Source organism: Protomyctophum parallelum (genome assembly GCF_964188405.1).
Source record: "Protomyctophum parallelum genome assembly, chromosome: 6".
Taxonomy (NCBI): domain Eukaryota; kingdom Metazoa; phylum Chordata; class Actinopteri; order Myctophiformes; family Myctophidae; genus Protomyctophum; species Protomyctophum parallelum.
In genome coordinates, this window is record NC_139701.1 from 32,467,718 (window position 1) to 32,484,878 (window position 17,161).

The following is a 17,161-nucleotide window of genomic DNA, read 5'->3' on the forward strand; positions in this document are numbered from 1 at the left end:
CTCTGTGACTTGTCTGTGTGTGTGTGTGTGTGTGCTTGTGTGTGCACAGTATGCATGTACATGTGATCGATCTTGCATTGTGTCAAACGTGTGTGTGTGTGTGTGTGTGTGTGCGGCTGTGCGCGTGCGTGACGATTGAAAACAAATAGTGAATAGTTGTTGTTAGTTGAATATCATCCCTCCGACATCCCATTACTCCGACGGGGGGCATACGTTAGTATACCAATAGTCTAACATACATGGCCGGTTAAGACCCACACGAGACACTGACATGAGTTGCTGGTTAAGACACATGCGAACACACACATACGAAACATACAAAGATCTGCACCCTCCCTGAGAATGTGGCTTCGCGTTAGGATTAAGGACACGGTTAGTAATGTGGCGAGTTTGCATGTTCTCCCCGTGTCCTCCCCTAGGGTAGGTAGATACCCTCACAAAAAACATGCAGTAATCCTGGTCTCTAAACTACCTCCCCCTGGCCAGCCGGGGCGCCTGATGGAGGGGAAAAGAACTGGTCGGAATAACGTGTTCCACACGCTATATCCGGCCAGGTGAAATAGAAGGAAGCATGAGGTCAGTCCGTTGCCCCCCCAGGTTGGCAGACGAAGTGTAATGTGGCGAGTCGGACCAACACGCCGTCGGAATAATGAGCCGTCAGAAACAATGACACGGCAACCGTATGCAGTAAGCAGGCAGACACTGTAGCTGCTTGTGCCCTCAAGCCACAGTCAGAGGAAGGCTTCTAGAGCACACATCCCAATCAGGCAAGGATGGCTAGCTGGGCGGCTGTGTTGTGCCTTGAAATCGGCGGGGAAATTGTGGAGTGTCCCACAAATCGGACATCTCCAGTTATGAATTGCCATCTGCGCCCCAAATACCATATGTACAGTTCTACAGCGCCACATTCATTGCTCATTTAGGACCGGTTATTTAGGTGGGTGAGAGACTAGCTTGTACTGTAGCTTGATTCTGTTTATGAAAAACATCTATACACACATCAACTTATCTCTCTTCTCAGCTGTTGCTTGCTAGTGATAGTCACAACTATATGCCCTGAGAGGTGCGTTCAACCAGCCTAAACCCAGATAAGAACTGTTATGTACAGGGAAATCACTTACTGGAATAGACTTCCATCATATTTTGACCAATATCACCAGCAGAGTTGGTTTTAGGAATAGAGAGAGAAGAGATGTAATGCAGAAAGCGATAGAGTTATGCCTGCGTGTGTGTTTTCTTAAATTTAGTTTCTGTTTAGCATTGTTATATTGATACATGCTAAAAAACAAATCTTGATTTTGTATGTACTTGGTCATTATTTTAATTACTTTTTCGTCATTTAGGATAATCATTGTTTTTGTATGTGTGCGAATGTGTATATTGCCTATTCGTTCTTTAATTGTTATTTTATTTTTGCTTGTCAATTATTTAATTGTACTATTTATTTGACCCAGGAAGAATAGTCACTGCTGAGGCAGTCACTAATGAGGATCTAAAATAAACAATAAGCAATTCATTAAACTGTTTAAAAGGTGTTGCTGAAGGAGACAACAGACACACAGATACATAAAGATGACATGAAAGCTACAGTATACACTGTATACTGTACTGCACAGTATGTACAGTACTGTAGCTGTGCTGTAGGCTATGTTCACACTGGCAGCTCAATTTAGTTTGGGCTAATCCAGATAAGAAACAGATTGTTTTGATGAATAGCTCCATATGATCCAATAAAAAAAGGATATAGATTTTTGCTAATCAGATTTAATCCATATTCCTAATCCTATAGGTCTTTTGAAATGTGTGGAAACTGAAGCCTGACCGTACGAGGGTGTCACTCCCCGAAAATAGCAGATCTACAAGCTTGCGTTTTCGGAGAGAGCGACGTGGTTGCGTGACGAAGTATAAATGAAACGTTTCTCACGCCATTATGTCATTACATCGTTACCACAGCAACCAATGCACACTGCAACGATGGAAAGGCAGTCCTAAAGATCAGATTTGAGAAACAGATTGAATTAGCTTGCAGTGTGAACAAAGCCACAGAGACCCATATGTACATACAGTACAGTATGTACATGTACATAGAGAGACAGGTGTGGAATCACAGACAAACGTACATGTATGCGACTATGCGTGCATGCACAGTGACATCCTCAGTGTTAACTCTGAGTGTAGAAACAGACCTGTGCGTCCGTTTCAACACCGCCAGAGTTGAATCAACAGTGAGGACTTTGCCGTGCATAGTTACGATACGACTCTATAGTCTGACAGACATGCAGACCACAGGTTGACCGACACATACAGAGGAACAGATGCAGAGATCGTGTGTCATGAGCGGCAGTGAGCTGCCTTGTCATCAGAGAGTGGAGCACAAGAACCCATGAGTGCTGCTAGAGGTGACCTCATCGAAACAGGGAGGGAGGGAGTGAGGCTGTTCCCCTGCTCGCTCTGCTGAGAGGCAGGTACACAACAACAGGTACACACACGTGCACATGCACATGCACGCGCACATGCACACACACGTGCACACACACACACACACACACACACACACACACACACACACACACACACACACACACACACACACACACACACACACACACACACACACACACGACAACAGGTACACAAAGACATGGAGGACAGTTTACTATCTCAACGCAGTAATGCACATTTTAAACACTGCATGTATGAAAGTGAATGGCAATGAATACGGGTCGCGCACATACAGTACATGTACACTCACGCACAGCACACACAGACACACACACGCGCGCTCACACTTCATCGTCCTCTGTGCAACAACAGATGATGGGGAGTGAAAGACACACCCCACACTCCAGATGTTATCGTTTTCACAGCATTACTAAAGGAATTTGGTGGCAATTGGTGACAAAGTAGTAATCACTTGGTTATACCAAATGGCTCCATTTAACAAGACGCACGCACACATGCACGCACGCACACACGCACGCACGCACACACGCACACACGCACGTGGTTCGGCTCGGCGGAAACAAAATAAATGTTAAGGCAGTGGACGTGCAAACCGTATGCGCATGCACATGCATGAGCAAGTTCACGTGCATGCGTGTCATGTGCCTCTCTGCTCCCCAGCTGACTGTAAAAACCTTGACTTCTTATAGGCTATCGACGGGCAACGGAGGAAGATGATGACATCACCTGTAACCAATGGAAGAGCCGGGATGGACAGACGGAAGGAAGGAAGGCAGAAAGGAAGCAGGAGGGTGGGAGGGGGATGGAGGGTGGAAGGAGGAATGGAAGAGAGAGGACCGTTTTTAATTTGTGTTTTGCTGAACTCAGCGGGTCCTGTCACCGGGCTGGGGGGAGGGGGGGGGGGGGGATGGACGGTGATGAATGGGTGAATAAAAAAAGGGAGAGAGACGCGAGGGAAAGAGAGAGAGTGAGAGAGGAGAAGTGTGTGTGGGGGGAGGTGGATGAGAACCGGAGTGTGTGAGAGAGAGAGAGAGAACGAAAGAGAGAGCGATTTGAAGAGGGCGCTATGGAGGTGCCGTGAAATAAAGGATGACTTAATCGTTGGAACGGCTAGAGAAAGAGAGAGAGAGAGAGAGAGAGAGAGAGCTGTGTCTCTATCTGGCTCGCTAGCGGCTACTGTTACAGGATGTATGGAGGACTGAATGGATATAGGAGGAGGAGGTGGATGAGGAGAGCAATGGAGGACAGTGGGGTCTGCAGTGCTTCTCAACCTTTCCTGGATCAGGGCCCAAAGCCCACCCATCTGCTGACCACTTAACACAGCTTGGAGCAACGTAATTAACATTAAGTCCTTGTTTATATCGACGGGCACAAGGACAACCCATTTGTCAAAGTTTTAAAGAACGAATACCATGGTCCGGGCCGCCGGCGCGGTGGTCAGCCTGACAGTGTGTCGCGGGTTCGAATCCCGATCGCGACGACCGTTGCTGCGTGTCACTCCCCATCTCTCTCCCCATTTCCTGTCTATACTATCCTATCAATAAAGGCATAAAATCCTAAAATGAAATGAATACCATGACATTTTCTTTAGCACAGCATTTGTTTAAACAGTAATGTTATATTATATCATTAAAATCTTATGTGCCAATTATTTTGGCGGGGGGGCCCACCTGCAATGTCCTCACAGTCACAGCCCACCAGTGGGCCCGGGCCCACATGTTGAGCATCAGTCGTCTATGACTCAGACTCTGCACCTGGCAACTCAGAATAATAGGTGGAGTGGCGGAGGAGGAGGAGGAGGGGCGCAGAGGAAGGGAGGGGCTATGAGGCAGAGAGAGAGACGCTGTGAGGACGGATGGAGTGCAGGAGAGGACATGTGGAATGGCTTTTCTCTGGCACGTGTTTCCAGCGGCTCCACCACCACCACCACGCAGCCCTCAATGATGATAATGAGGTACACGGTAAAACCCTGAGCGTTAACCACTTAACCCATTAAGACCAGAGCGGAGGGCGGTCCTCGCTCCGAAGCCAAATGGTGTACAGGCTGTGCGCTGGGAGCTTGTAGATCTGATATTTATGGAATAGCCAACACTAATATCTAAAATGACGCAGATCAGCCGCTTTCCCCGTTTTAACGTGTCGTTAAACCCTATACTGACCGGAGTCCCTCAGGGCTCTACTAGTGTCGTTTCTGTTTTCACTCTACATTCAATATCTTTGCTGAAAATAGCCGAACTTCTATTTATTCACCACAATATGATGGAAATAAAAAGTCTCACTAATGGCACGTCAATTACCTTACTGCAGTTATGAGCCGACAGGTGAGTCCCGTAAGGCCTGCAGAAGTGCCTTTGTTCATGTATTATTTCTGTTTATATTTTGTATACATTGTGTATTTGCCCTGTTTATATTTTGTATACATTGTGTATTTGCCCTGCCACTAAAAGATTAGCACCTTGGTGATTTGTTGTATATATTTCATATGTACTTTGTGTTTATATTTTGTATACATTGTGTATTTGCCCTGTTTATATTTTGTATACATTGTGTATTTGCCCTGCCACTAAAAGATTAGCACCTTGGTGATTTGTTGTATATATTTCATATGTACTTTGTGTTTATATTTTGTATACATTGTGTATTTGCCCTGCCACTAAAAGATTAGCACCTTGGTGATTTGTTGTATATATTTCATATGTACTTTGAGGTGTATCATGGATGTTTTATTTGCTGTTCTATAATGTGTACGATGTAGTATTGAAGTGTAATTTTATTTTTGACTCAATTTCATTATAACTAAGATATTTGTTAAAATAATCTTTGACAGGTGACAAGAGAGACCATCGCTAGCCTAGCAACCCAGTCGGCTACGTTCTGGTAGAGCAGCGAGACTCAGCACAGCTGATTGCTATGTTTTGATTAGGTATTCCATCATGCTCATTTAAAGCATGGATAGATGGATACCTCAACCAATCAGATTGCTAATATATTGCTTATTTGATTATATTGACTATATTGTTTTTAGACTGATGCTATATGTTCCTGGCATACCATGGATCTTAGTTTACTGAGGAATTACACTGTCTCTCTGCATACTGTAATTAGTAATTACCATGCTTATTGTCAGTCGCTCTGTCTGCTAAATGCCTACATTGTAAATTGATGTTTGCAGTGCCTGTGAAGCTGCATGGTGTGAGGCACATACACAGGTATGGTCATATGGTGCATTATACGTAACCTACAGTATGTCTTGGTGCGTTTGGGGTTTGCCTAATGTATGCAGGTATGTACAGTATGTACAAAGGTTGGTGTGTGTATGTGTGTGTGTGTTTGTGTGTGTTTGTGTGTGTGTGTGTGTGTGTGTGTGTGTGTGTGTGTATGACACAGTGCGTTATGTGTAAGGTCTGTCCTCTAGCCAGTGTGACTCATCATTTCCAAAACACCCTGCCCAAGCTGTGCAGCAAACGTCGCCCAGTGTGTGTGTGTGTGTGTGTGTGTGTGTGTGTGTGTGTGTGTGTGTGTGTGTGTACGTGTGCGCTCGTGCATGTGCGTGTGCATGTTTGCAGCATGCATGTACTATAATTATCATACATGCTTGTTCCATATGGAAAACAGACATATGCACAAGTGACTCGCATGTACAATGTACAATAACACACACACACTAGTGTGCGCGCCAACACACTGAGCACTGTGTGGGCATGACAGAACCAGCTGGCTAAAAAGGCTAGCTATCACCATGGCAACGGCCAGGCCGTGTACCAATCGGAGGTCCACTCGATGAGGTAATGTTCTGAAACGCTATCGGAGGGCGTCCGGCTCACCGTCACGGACGTGCACGCACGCACGCACACGCAGAGATTTAACCCCACATACACACACACACACACACACACACACAGAGAATATGACATACGGGCACTCATACATGTACACACAAATATGACATGAAGTGCAGGCACTCATACACAAATATAGACTATAATATATTATATATATTATGTAGAAATTATGTCACACACTCCTGTGGTGTACTGTGTACACATGCATACACAAGCACATGCACATATGTGCAGTACATGCACACGCACAGCCACACAAAGCCATGGAGACTATATGAAAACTTCCCTACTGCGTGACAGCTTCCTATTACATAACTGTATTCCATAACCCATGCACCACATGCACAATGCACCTAGAACACAGACAGACAGACAGACAGACAGACAGACAGACAGACAGACAGACAGACAGACAGACAGACAGACAGACAGACAGACAGACAGACAGACAGACAGACAGACAGACAGACAGACAGACAGACAGACAGACAGACAGACACAGACAGACAGACAGACACCTACAGTGCATCCTACAGGTTAAGACATTTCACTGCAGTATGCTTATAGAATGATTAGGTTGACACATTAGGGATTCTTCCATTCTGAACTTAGATTCTGATCTTAGCAAAGAGGAAACCTTGCACTGCATCTCCATGGTTATTCTTTATTTTCTTTTTATGAATAGCCCTGCTTAGCCTCACAACAGTGTTGCACAAAAGTAGCAAAAATAGCAGATCAAGCTACTAGTTCAAAATGTGTCACGATGAGAATTCTTATGAACTTTATGTAGATGTGCTATTTTATCTTTGAACTATTTTTAAAGTGAAAGTGGTTAAGTCTGTACTTAAGAACTACATTGGATGCATTGGACACAGGATTATTTTCCTCATGTCAGGCTTTGGACATACAAGGTTTCCACCTGACAGCAATGATATGCTGATATCAGCTGATCTATAGTTATCAACATATAGCTATATATTTACAGCCGATATAGCAAACAATGATTGTAGGTCAGCACTATGAATCTGTCTTCACAGCACTATATGCTGCTTGGGAGACAGCTCCATAGTGTTGAAAAGACGGCTCCATATAGTGCTTATCTGGTGTCAGTCCTTGACAACAGCCATGAAGGCTGTACAGTTGGGCATACAGTGGTGGAGTAGTAACCTGACTCCGCCAGGTGGGGCAGTAGTGAATACACAGGTTCCCAGGCGCACAGATAGGGGGGGTGGGGGGGGGATCGATACCCTCAGTTTCATGAGGAGGAGGGATTATCCCCTCCAAAAAAAAAACCATGTACCGTGGCTGCATGTGTTTTGCTGTGTTGGCAGTGTTTTTTTGCCATGGAATCCACAAAGAAATGCAGAAAATCGGTGTAATTATGCACAAAAGTGGGGGGGATATCCCCCCCTCTCGTCATGAAATCTTTCAGATATCCCCACAAATATGTCCCCCCCCAGTTATAAAATTCTACCTGCGCCCCTGCAGGTTCCCGTAACCTGTGTACTCTCTACTGCCCCATCTGGCAGAGTCAGGTTAGTGGAGTAGACCACTTTAAAGCACTGTTAGAGTGGTTCTACCTTCCTACAGTACATACATACTGTACAGAACCATTTACAGTACATACATACTGTACAGAACCATTTGTGGGTTGCGGATACATTTTTATGGGTCTCTATATTTTTTGTTTCCGACATTTTGTTTTTCATTATTATTATTTCAGAACATTTTCAAATAAACATCCCAAAAAACCTGTTCTGAGCTTGTAGATCTGCTATTTTCTACTTCTAGTCGGGGTCCCAGGCAGATGACTAATTTCTCTTTTGGGTCACGGGTTAAAAGGTTTGGGCCCGACACCGTATAAATGGCCATATCAAAATATACATATGATTTACATTATTCGTCAGGGAAACAAACTGCAATACAGGATGCAAAAGTCACAAACGTGAAGTAAAATGACTGAAGATAAAACAGTTGATACATAGAGACACCCACACCCACATACGCACACACAAAAATCCATGAACTGTACATGCATACACCAGGGCTCCAGACTAACGTCCCAGAACCGTACCAAAATACAATTTGAACCATCGCAAAGTGAATGTATATTAAAAAAAATAATAAACTTAACTTGCTTAAAATACAAGTCACAGAGACGGACTCATTCACCGTCGTATCACGGAGAAACTTCCTACAGCTGGAAAATATCGCCGTATGCCAAACATTTTAATACCATTTAAGATTGCACTGTGCAGAGGTTAGCGGAGCGAGGATGTCCGCGCTACTTGTCATGTCTCACATTGTCGTCAAACATTATGTTTAGCCTACATTTACTCAACTGACCTACATAACAACTACTCGATTGTGATTGGAAAACTCGGGAGCATGGATTAAATTGCTTTGTTTGGCACATGTGATGCGACGCACAGTGCAATATAGCTGCAAGCAGCAATAACAGGCACTTTGAACAGGCATAACTCATGCCTCGTCTGTCTGTCTGTCTGTCTGTCTGTCTGTCTGTCTGTCTGTCTGTCTGTCTGTCTGTCTGTCTGTCTGTCTGTCTGTCTGTCTGTCTGTCTGTGTTATGAACAGCTGCAATACCGCTGGGTGACCGAAGTGGCACAGTTGAGTATAGCCTAAAAGGGCCATTCACACTGAGCACTATTGAGAACCGTTAGCCCCACCGGTTTCAAATTCGACACGCGCGTTCCACACCACAGCAGGGGGTGCAGTGCCCGGTGTCGAGCCGGTCGGACCCACGGTTGTCCAGAACCTCCCCAAAAAGGCCTCTGCCCGGGCTCTGGACCGGGCCCCTGCCCAACGGCCCTGTCCTGGTTCTCCTCCTACCTTTCAAACAGAAGTTACTTTGTCAATCTAGCCGAGTTTGACTCCGACAAACACGACATCAGTTCTGGTGTCCCACAAGGCTCGATTCTTGGTCCTCTGCTGTTCTCCTTGTACATTCTGCCATTGGGTGAACTCATTACCAATCACGGAGTCAATTTTCATTTCTATGCTGATGATACCCAACTATATCTTGCTGTGGCCCCAGACGATCCCTGTGCTTTGGACCCGCTGTTGACCTGTCTGTCTGGCATCAAGTGTTGGATGAGTGAGAACTTTCTCAAACTGAATGAGGATAAGACGGAAGTTCTCATAATCGGTTCTAGCGAGCAAAGAGAATCAATAATTGGCAGACTTGGCAACCTGACTGTAGAAGGTAACAGTACAGTAAAGAACCTGGGGGTTATTATTGATTCTGAATTGAATTTTAATTCACACATTAATCATGTTACCAAGATTGCTTTTTTTCACCTTAGAAATATTGCACGGATCAGATCCTATTTGTCCTTGGACGATGCAAAAACGCTAATCCACGCCTTTGTTTTTTCTCGGCTTGACTACTGCAATGCACTCTTTTCAGGACTCCCTAAGAAAGCGACTGACAGATTACAACTTGTCCAAAATGCAGCAGCTAGAGTTTTAACTAGAACTAGGATGAGAGAACATATTACTCCAGTTTTGGCATCACTGCACTGGCTTCCGGTTGTTTTCAGGATTGACTTTAAAATTCTGTTACTTGTCTATAAAGCTCTCAATGGTCTCGCACCTCCGTACCTCCGTGACTGCCTACCTAGATATGTCCCTAGCCGCCCCCTCAGGTCCTCCAACGCTGGCCTACTTGAAGTGCCTAAAGGTATGTGCACAAAAAAGTACGGTGAGGCAGCTTTTTGCTTCTATGGCCCAACAGCCTGGAATAAACTTCCATTCGAGCTCAGACACGCACCATCTGTAGACATTTTTAAATCTCAACTCAAGACTCACCTCTTCACCCTTGCTTTTAGTTGAGTTTTATTTATTTATTTTATGTGTTTTTATTTATTTTATGTTCTTATATTCGGTTTTGTTCTCTGCTATTGTTCTATCATTTTAACTACTTGTGTTTTATTGTATTTTATTTTTGTGTCCTGCCCTGTGAAGCACTTTGAGCTGCATTTTATGTATGAAAAGTGCTATACAAATAAAGTTTATTATTATTATTATTATATATGGGCATCAAAGGGAGACAGACATAATATCTGGGTGGGGCATGCATTTCCAATTTGCATCGTTCCAAGTAGGCTGTAGAGGCTCCAATGCATAATATCTGGGTGGGGGTGCATGTACTGTACATGCATGTACACAAATCAAAAAACGTCACGACACAATAACACAGCTATACGCTTACAAAGACAACACACACATTCATACACACTCACACAAACACGGACACATTGTATATGAATTCATGTTCCATGTATATGACAAGTGGTAGCCTGGGATGTACACCGCACACACACACGCACACACGCATACATACACACACACACACACATGCACGCCCGCACTCACGCACACACGCACGCAGGCACGCAGTCGCACACACAGTCACTTCCTTGTGTAAATGTTTTCTTTTTTTCCCCACAGTCTCCGTCTCATCTAGAAGATTCAATTCAAAGTGACAAGTTTGACAACAAGACGGAAAGACAAAGAGGTTTTTACGGAATCACAAGAAACAAACAGCAGAAAGGAGAGAGAAAAAGAGCGAGAGAGAGAGAGTGAAAGAGAGAGACAGACAGAAAGAGAATGCAGGGAAGCAACATAGTGATTGCATTTTCAAATGCTCTCCCTCTCTCTCTCCCCCTCTCTCTAGTCACTCTCCAGCATTTCCCACACAAATAACTATTAGAGTGAGCATCTCTCCCGCTGACACAGAAGTCAAAGTTGTGCGTGCTTGCGTAACGGGCGGCGTACATCCCAGGCTACCACTTGTCATATACATATTCCACAGGGCCTGTCCATGCACGTTAAGCCGCTCACCCACAGACACGCAAGTTAATGTGAGTCCGCTATGTCAACGCATTGCGTTTTCTGTCCATTTTCCCGCGATTGCGCGCACGTGGGATTTTCTCACGCAGCCCATTCCTGTCTAAACATGTGTACGTCAAGCCTGTATGCTAAATTCCTCTGAGTGCCCACATGTCAAGTCCTTTCACTTGATTGCTTTGAGTATATGTATGCGTCGCTGCACCCCCACTGACCTCCCACCACTGCCGCGAGAAAGCCAGGTGTGTGTGTGTGTGTGTGTGTGTGTGTGTGTGTGTGTGTGTGTGCGTGCGTGCGTGTTTAAAATGTGTATGCACATGTCTGTACTATACTGTATGCAAGGCCATACTCTAAGTGTGCCTGAAGCTCGTTTTATGGTTGTTAAAAGTTTCCTGGTATAGTCCTATAGCTGCACGTGTAGGTGTTGGAGATTCAAATGCAAAAATACCCTTTATGTTACAGAATACAGAACATATACAGTATGGCCTCATTTAAATTACAGCTCAATTGCCCATTATTTTTACAGCAGTTGTTTTTAACCCGTTCTAAGTGGCATGATTAAAATACTTTTCTCCATAAAACTGCAGTACTACTGTAGATCTTTAAACTGCAGTACTACTGTAGATCCTTTCATCTAGATCATTGTCCCTTTTTCTCTCACTGTCTTTCTGCAGTCTCTCCTTCTCAGGGCAGGCAGCCAGAGTTTGAGTTTGTTCTCTCTCTCCCAAAATAAAAGTGCAGAGTGAGAGCACTCCCTGGTGGTGCCAGACTGAACTTCACAACTCAAACTTTTTTGGGGGGATAACCCAGTGTCCCTCCATTAGATTCCAGGAACCCTGTATGACTTATTGACTTGGAAGAGATTCTGCAGCCTTGGGCTGCAAACATAATTATACAATATCTTAGAGACATTGACTGTGAGGTAAGAGCCACCTGTTGCTTCATATAAATGTATTGAGCATTCTTTCCAGTTTGGGACTGGTCATTTGGGAAATTAATCAAACATAAATCTAAAGTCTATCTTTTTTTTTAAATAATAATAATATTGCATAAGAGATTATTTGAATATCTCCTGTTCTTTATTTACTCGCTGAAAAGAAGTGAATTGAACAACTTTAGAAACCACTATAACTTTACATGAGCATCCTTCTCGACTGACAATTCTGCTCTACATAACATGGTAAACACTAAACATACCTAAAGTCTGATTTATACTTTGTTGCAGGACGGTGTTACTGTTAATAGATGACCCGCAAGCTCACAACGCATTGCATCCACGAGGCACTGTGAACTTAGGTCAGCTATTCTCAATGCACGACTGACTCCATCATGAGGCAGAGCATAAAATAGGCTTAAGTGTTCAACTGGAGACACAAAGCAGCCCACCAAACAGGCCAGAGGTGTGGCTTATTGGTCTGAATCTGGTATTACTCAGTACAATTGACATCCTGACCCCACACACACACACACACACACACACACACACACGGGGGACGGACGTCATTTGATTCAATCTCAGGGGGGGAAAAAACGAGTCCGCTCATAATTCCCACGCCCTACTATTCCGACGTCCCAATAGTCCGACAAACATTACGTTAGTGTGAGGTTATGGTTAGGGATTGGGTTATAATAATGGGCCGTCAGAATAAGAAAGTAAGAAAAAACTTGCAATCTGGGGGAGCTTTTATTCAAGGTGAAAAGAATAAAAGCACTTTTTGTGTTTACCGGTAGTTTACTATAAAACAAAATGATGATATGGTACAAAGTTTCAGCCACAGTTGGCCGTCATCAAGCCACCTGATAAATGCTCTTGTGCAGACTTTTATTCTTTTGAATGGTCACTCCAGCGCCAGCAACGAACTGGATGTGTGCAACACACTGTTTTGAACTATTTATCCAAGGTGAACCCTTACCGTTGGCTGTGTCTGTCCCATGTGCAACTTATTTACACACACAGCAAAGGGCGTCATAGTAGCCATACTGACCGCAGTAGGTATGTGTGCTGGCCTCCTTGTTCACTAACGCTTTGGACAGTGTAAAAATAAGCTGCAGATTCTAGACAGGAGTGATGGGGTCGGGTTTGATCCTACGCAGTCTGACTCATTCTTTTGTCTGTATGCATGCATAGTACAGTAAAGAGGCTGTGCAGTACACCATGGTCTGAATAATACAGTACAGGGTACCATACACCCAAGTTTGAATACATCAATGTCTTCATAATACAAGCTCTGAATATATTAAGAGCACCCCTCAAAATCTATTTGTTGTACGTTTGGGTTTCTCTCTACTTCACACACAGCAGCACGTCTAAGGGGGTGAATTTGGCAAAGTATCTCAGCCTGCAGTCTAACCAAAAATACACAATTATGAGCAATGCTCCAAGGAATACGACCTTCCAAAGATAACATTTTTTATCTCTTTACAACTACTAAACACATGCACATGTACAGTACCTGTGTCCAGAGCCTGCCTCAGCTCTGGGAGTCCACCGGAGACTGCCGAGGTTCCATACAAAGGCTCGCTGTCAAAACCTACACAGACGAGAGAGAGATAGAGATAGAGCAGTCTGCAAGGACATTTACTGTTGGTCAATACAATATAATGGCGGAGGAATGTCATGAGCATTTTGGAGTTATGTGATTCAGGAGATATAACATGAGCATTTTGCTGAGGTTAAATATGCGTTATTGTTGCCCACAGCTACAAACACAAAAGCTGTATTTCCTCAGGGTGAGGGAGGCAGACATGCAGCGACTTTATGAGAGATGTCATCATGTTTTCTCACCATGTTTCTCGATGGCCTCTATGAGTCTGTGGACCACCACTGGAGCCTGGTCTGCTACGACACACACCTCCCCTTCTGAGAGAGAGAGAAGAGAGAGAAGAGAGAGAAGAGAGAGAGAGAGAGAGATGGGTGGAAAAAGAGAGACCTTCTTAAGAAAGCACTCATTTACCCAGTAATTTAAATATTTTCTTTCTTTTCAAAATCCTTTTATTTTGGTTTTATAACAGTATGGGTGTCATTATTGCTGAAAACATGCCCCTTCAAGACAAAAGAAAAACATTTCCCCCCCTTCAAGTCCCAATTTAGTAACAGTAATTTAAATATTTTACACAATGTGCTTAGATTAAGTTAAATGATTAAATTATAAAACATCTCCAGCTTCTCCATGTCATGTCAGACCCCACAACACCACCCTGTATCCCAGGCCTTTACTGAAGAAGACAACACTCAAGCATGTGGGATAAATAGAGCATTTCTCTTTTAAAAGAAGGTGACCAGCCTGTTACGTATCTGCTCATCTCCGTAGATGAATGTGAGCGTGTGTGTGTGTGTGTGTGTGTGTGTGTGTGTGTGTGTGTGTGTGTGTGTGTGTGTGTGTGTGTGTGTGTGTGTGTGTGTGTGTGTGTGTGTGTGTGTGTGTGTGTGTGTGTGTGTGTGCGCGTGTGTGTGTGTTGTGTTGTTTAATGGAGTGTGTGTTGCATGCATGACCTGTGCTTTCTCCTATCTGTTTTAGCAACAACATTTCCATTCTGGCCCCCCAGGCATGGCGTGACAAATGCACCACTGCCACTCACCTTAACCTCCCCAGTGTGTGTGTGTGTGTGTGTGTGTGTGTGTGTGTGTGTGTGTGTGTGTGTGTGTGTGTGTGTGTGTGTGTGTGTGTGTCTCCTTAGGGTGAGCGAGTGGAGTGTGTAAGCCCTCCTGCTGCCTGACCAGGGCACACACACAGCAGGGTATAAGGACCTTGGAAATGTCAGCCCCGAGTTCATGCTTTGGTCAACAACCTCGCATGCTAGATACCGATGGCATGCCACCACTCCCTGGGGACATCATCACCCTTCGTATGCATGCACACACACACACACACACACACACACACACACACACACACACACACACACACACACGCGCACGCAGACGCACACACACACGCAAACAGAAGATATACTCTAGAGACATTTGCTAAGATACACAGTACAGCAGATGCACTTAAACAAACACACGTTACACAGCCTACACCACTCAGACATGCATTTACCCACATACGGACACACACACACACACACACATACGGACAAAAAAGTATCTACATAATCTCACACACACACACACACACACACACACACACACACACACACACACAAACATACGGACAAAAAAGTATCTACATAATCTCACACACACACACACACACACACGCACAATTGCACTCACGGGTAGCAAAATCTCAACCTTCATTATCGTTCTCTCCTTCTGTATTTGCAATGTGTAAAGGTTAGCAGGAGTGGAACCAATGTTGGGGTTGCTTCCTCGCCAGGAGTGGGAAGGAGATTGGCGTTGCACGCCATAGCTGACATTTGCATAGTTAATCCCCCTAAATTAGCATAGAATTAGCATGGAGGTAATTGGAAGAAGCACTCCATAGAGAATGGAGAGGGACGTCGATCACACACACACACACACACACACACACACACACACACTGTGTTTAGGATGTGTAGGTGTTTAAGAATAGGTGTGTGTGTGTGTGTGTGTGTGTGTGTGTGTGTGTGTGTGTGTGTGTGTGTGTGTGTGTGTGTGTGTGTGTGTGTGTGTGTGTGTGTGTGTGTGTGTGTGTGTTGAGGGGGGGGGGGGGGGGGCACTACACTCAGTACACTGCATCATTTTTTGTGTGTTTCTGCATGTGTAAAGTTATGTATGTGTACAAAAACATTGTATAATGTGTGTGCGTGCGTGCAATTGTATGCTCGCCAATGAATGTTTATGTGTCCGTAGCCTGTGTGTGTGTGTGTGTGTGTGTGTGTGTGTGTGTGTGTGTGTGTGTGTGTGTGTGTGTGTGTGTGTGTGATGTGAGGTCCCCGTTTAGGGACACACAGTAATTGCTATGCTAATTACTGACACACAAAACCATGGCTGGGAATGGATCAACACACAACGGTGACAGCAGCCCTGGGCCGTGAAGCCAGCTCCCACATTCCTTCACAGTCTCCAAAAAGAAAGTGCCAAACTAGTGCCTCTTTCTTTAATCGTTGGAGCTGCTATACTGTATGTATTATGGTGCTATTAGTTCATCCTTTCATGTTACTTGTGTTTGAAGAGAAGACATTTTGGAAATAATAAGGTGTGTTCCTCGATTCCTTTACAGCAGTGGTCTTCAAACCTTTTCATAAACCATGTGGTCCATTATTTCTGAAGCATCTGAGCCACAGACCACCATTTGATGAGATTTAGCCTCTCAAGAGCCAAAACGTTTGTCTACAATTCCATGCTGTATTGATGTGGTACCATAGGAGAGATAACAGGCAAACGAACAAAATAATAATTCCTCTACATTCTCTAATTGTTGTGGCTTCTCGCCCTCAGGGCGTCTTACTGGTGTAGACTTCTTGTGAATTACTGTAAGTAATGCAGATGTTTAACAATAATTGAACTCTTGAGAGCGTAAAATGTTTAAAGATCTATAAGGGCCCATTTGGTATACCAACTCTCCATCATTTAGCTGGGGGACCACCTGGAACCCCCCTAAGGACCACTGGCGGTCCCAAGATCACTGGTTGAGAACCACTGCCTCACAGACAGAAATAAAGTTTCCAAATAGCCCCTTTCTTTTATCGCTGGAGCTGCTACTGCACATGGTGTGCGCTATTAGATCATTTTGTGTCACTTGTGAAGAGTGAATTTTCTTTTATTTATTTATGTATTTATTTATTTGGGGGGGGGGGGGGGGGTGTTTACTGGAAATAATGAGGTGCGTTCCCCCGGTTATTTGACTCTGATTGACGGCGGCTAATCACCTCGTGTGGCAGCAAAAAGGTTAAGCAACAAGTGAGATTCAATTACAGCATGGCAGCACTTGTCACAGTGCTATAGCAGAAGATGTCACCCAGTCCCACTATTGGGAATCAATTACACAGAAGACCGAAAAGAATACTCCAATTATGGATTACCATACAGCTGGTATGCTAATGCAGGGTCTTGCATT

General features: G+C 44.3%; 1 protein-coding gene across 5 annotated transcripts in view; it reads right to left on the bottom strand.

Moving 5' to 3' along the window:
• The window catches only part of pik3r3b (phosphoinositide-3-kinase, regulatory subunit 3b (gamma)), a 242,143-nt gene that overhangs the window by 151,470 nt on the left and 73,512 nt on the right, over positions 1 to 17,161 (bottom strand). For all 5 annotated transcript variants that reach the window (XM_083767911.1, XM_083767908.1, XM_083767909.1 and 2 more), the window contains exons 3-4: positions 13,960 to 14,034; positions 13,628 to 13,705 (exon numbers count right to left, since the gene is read on the bottom strand). In XM_083767911.1, the coding sequence (XP_083624037.1) occupies positions 13,628 to 13,705; positions 13,960 to 14,034 (153 nt within the window). The remainder of the gene's footprint in view (positions 1 to 13,627; positions 13,706 to 13,959; positions 14,035 to 17,161) is intronic.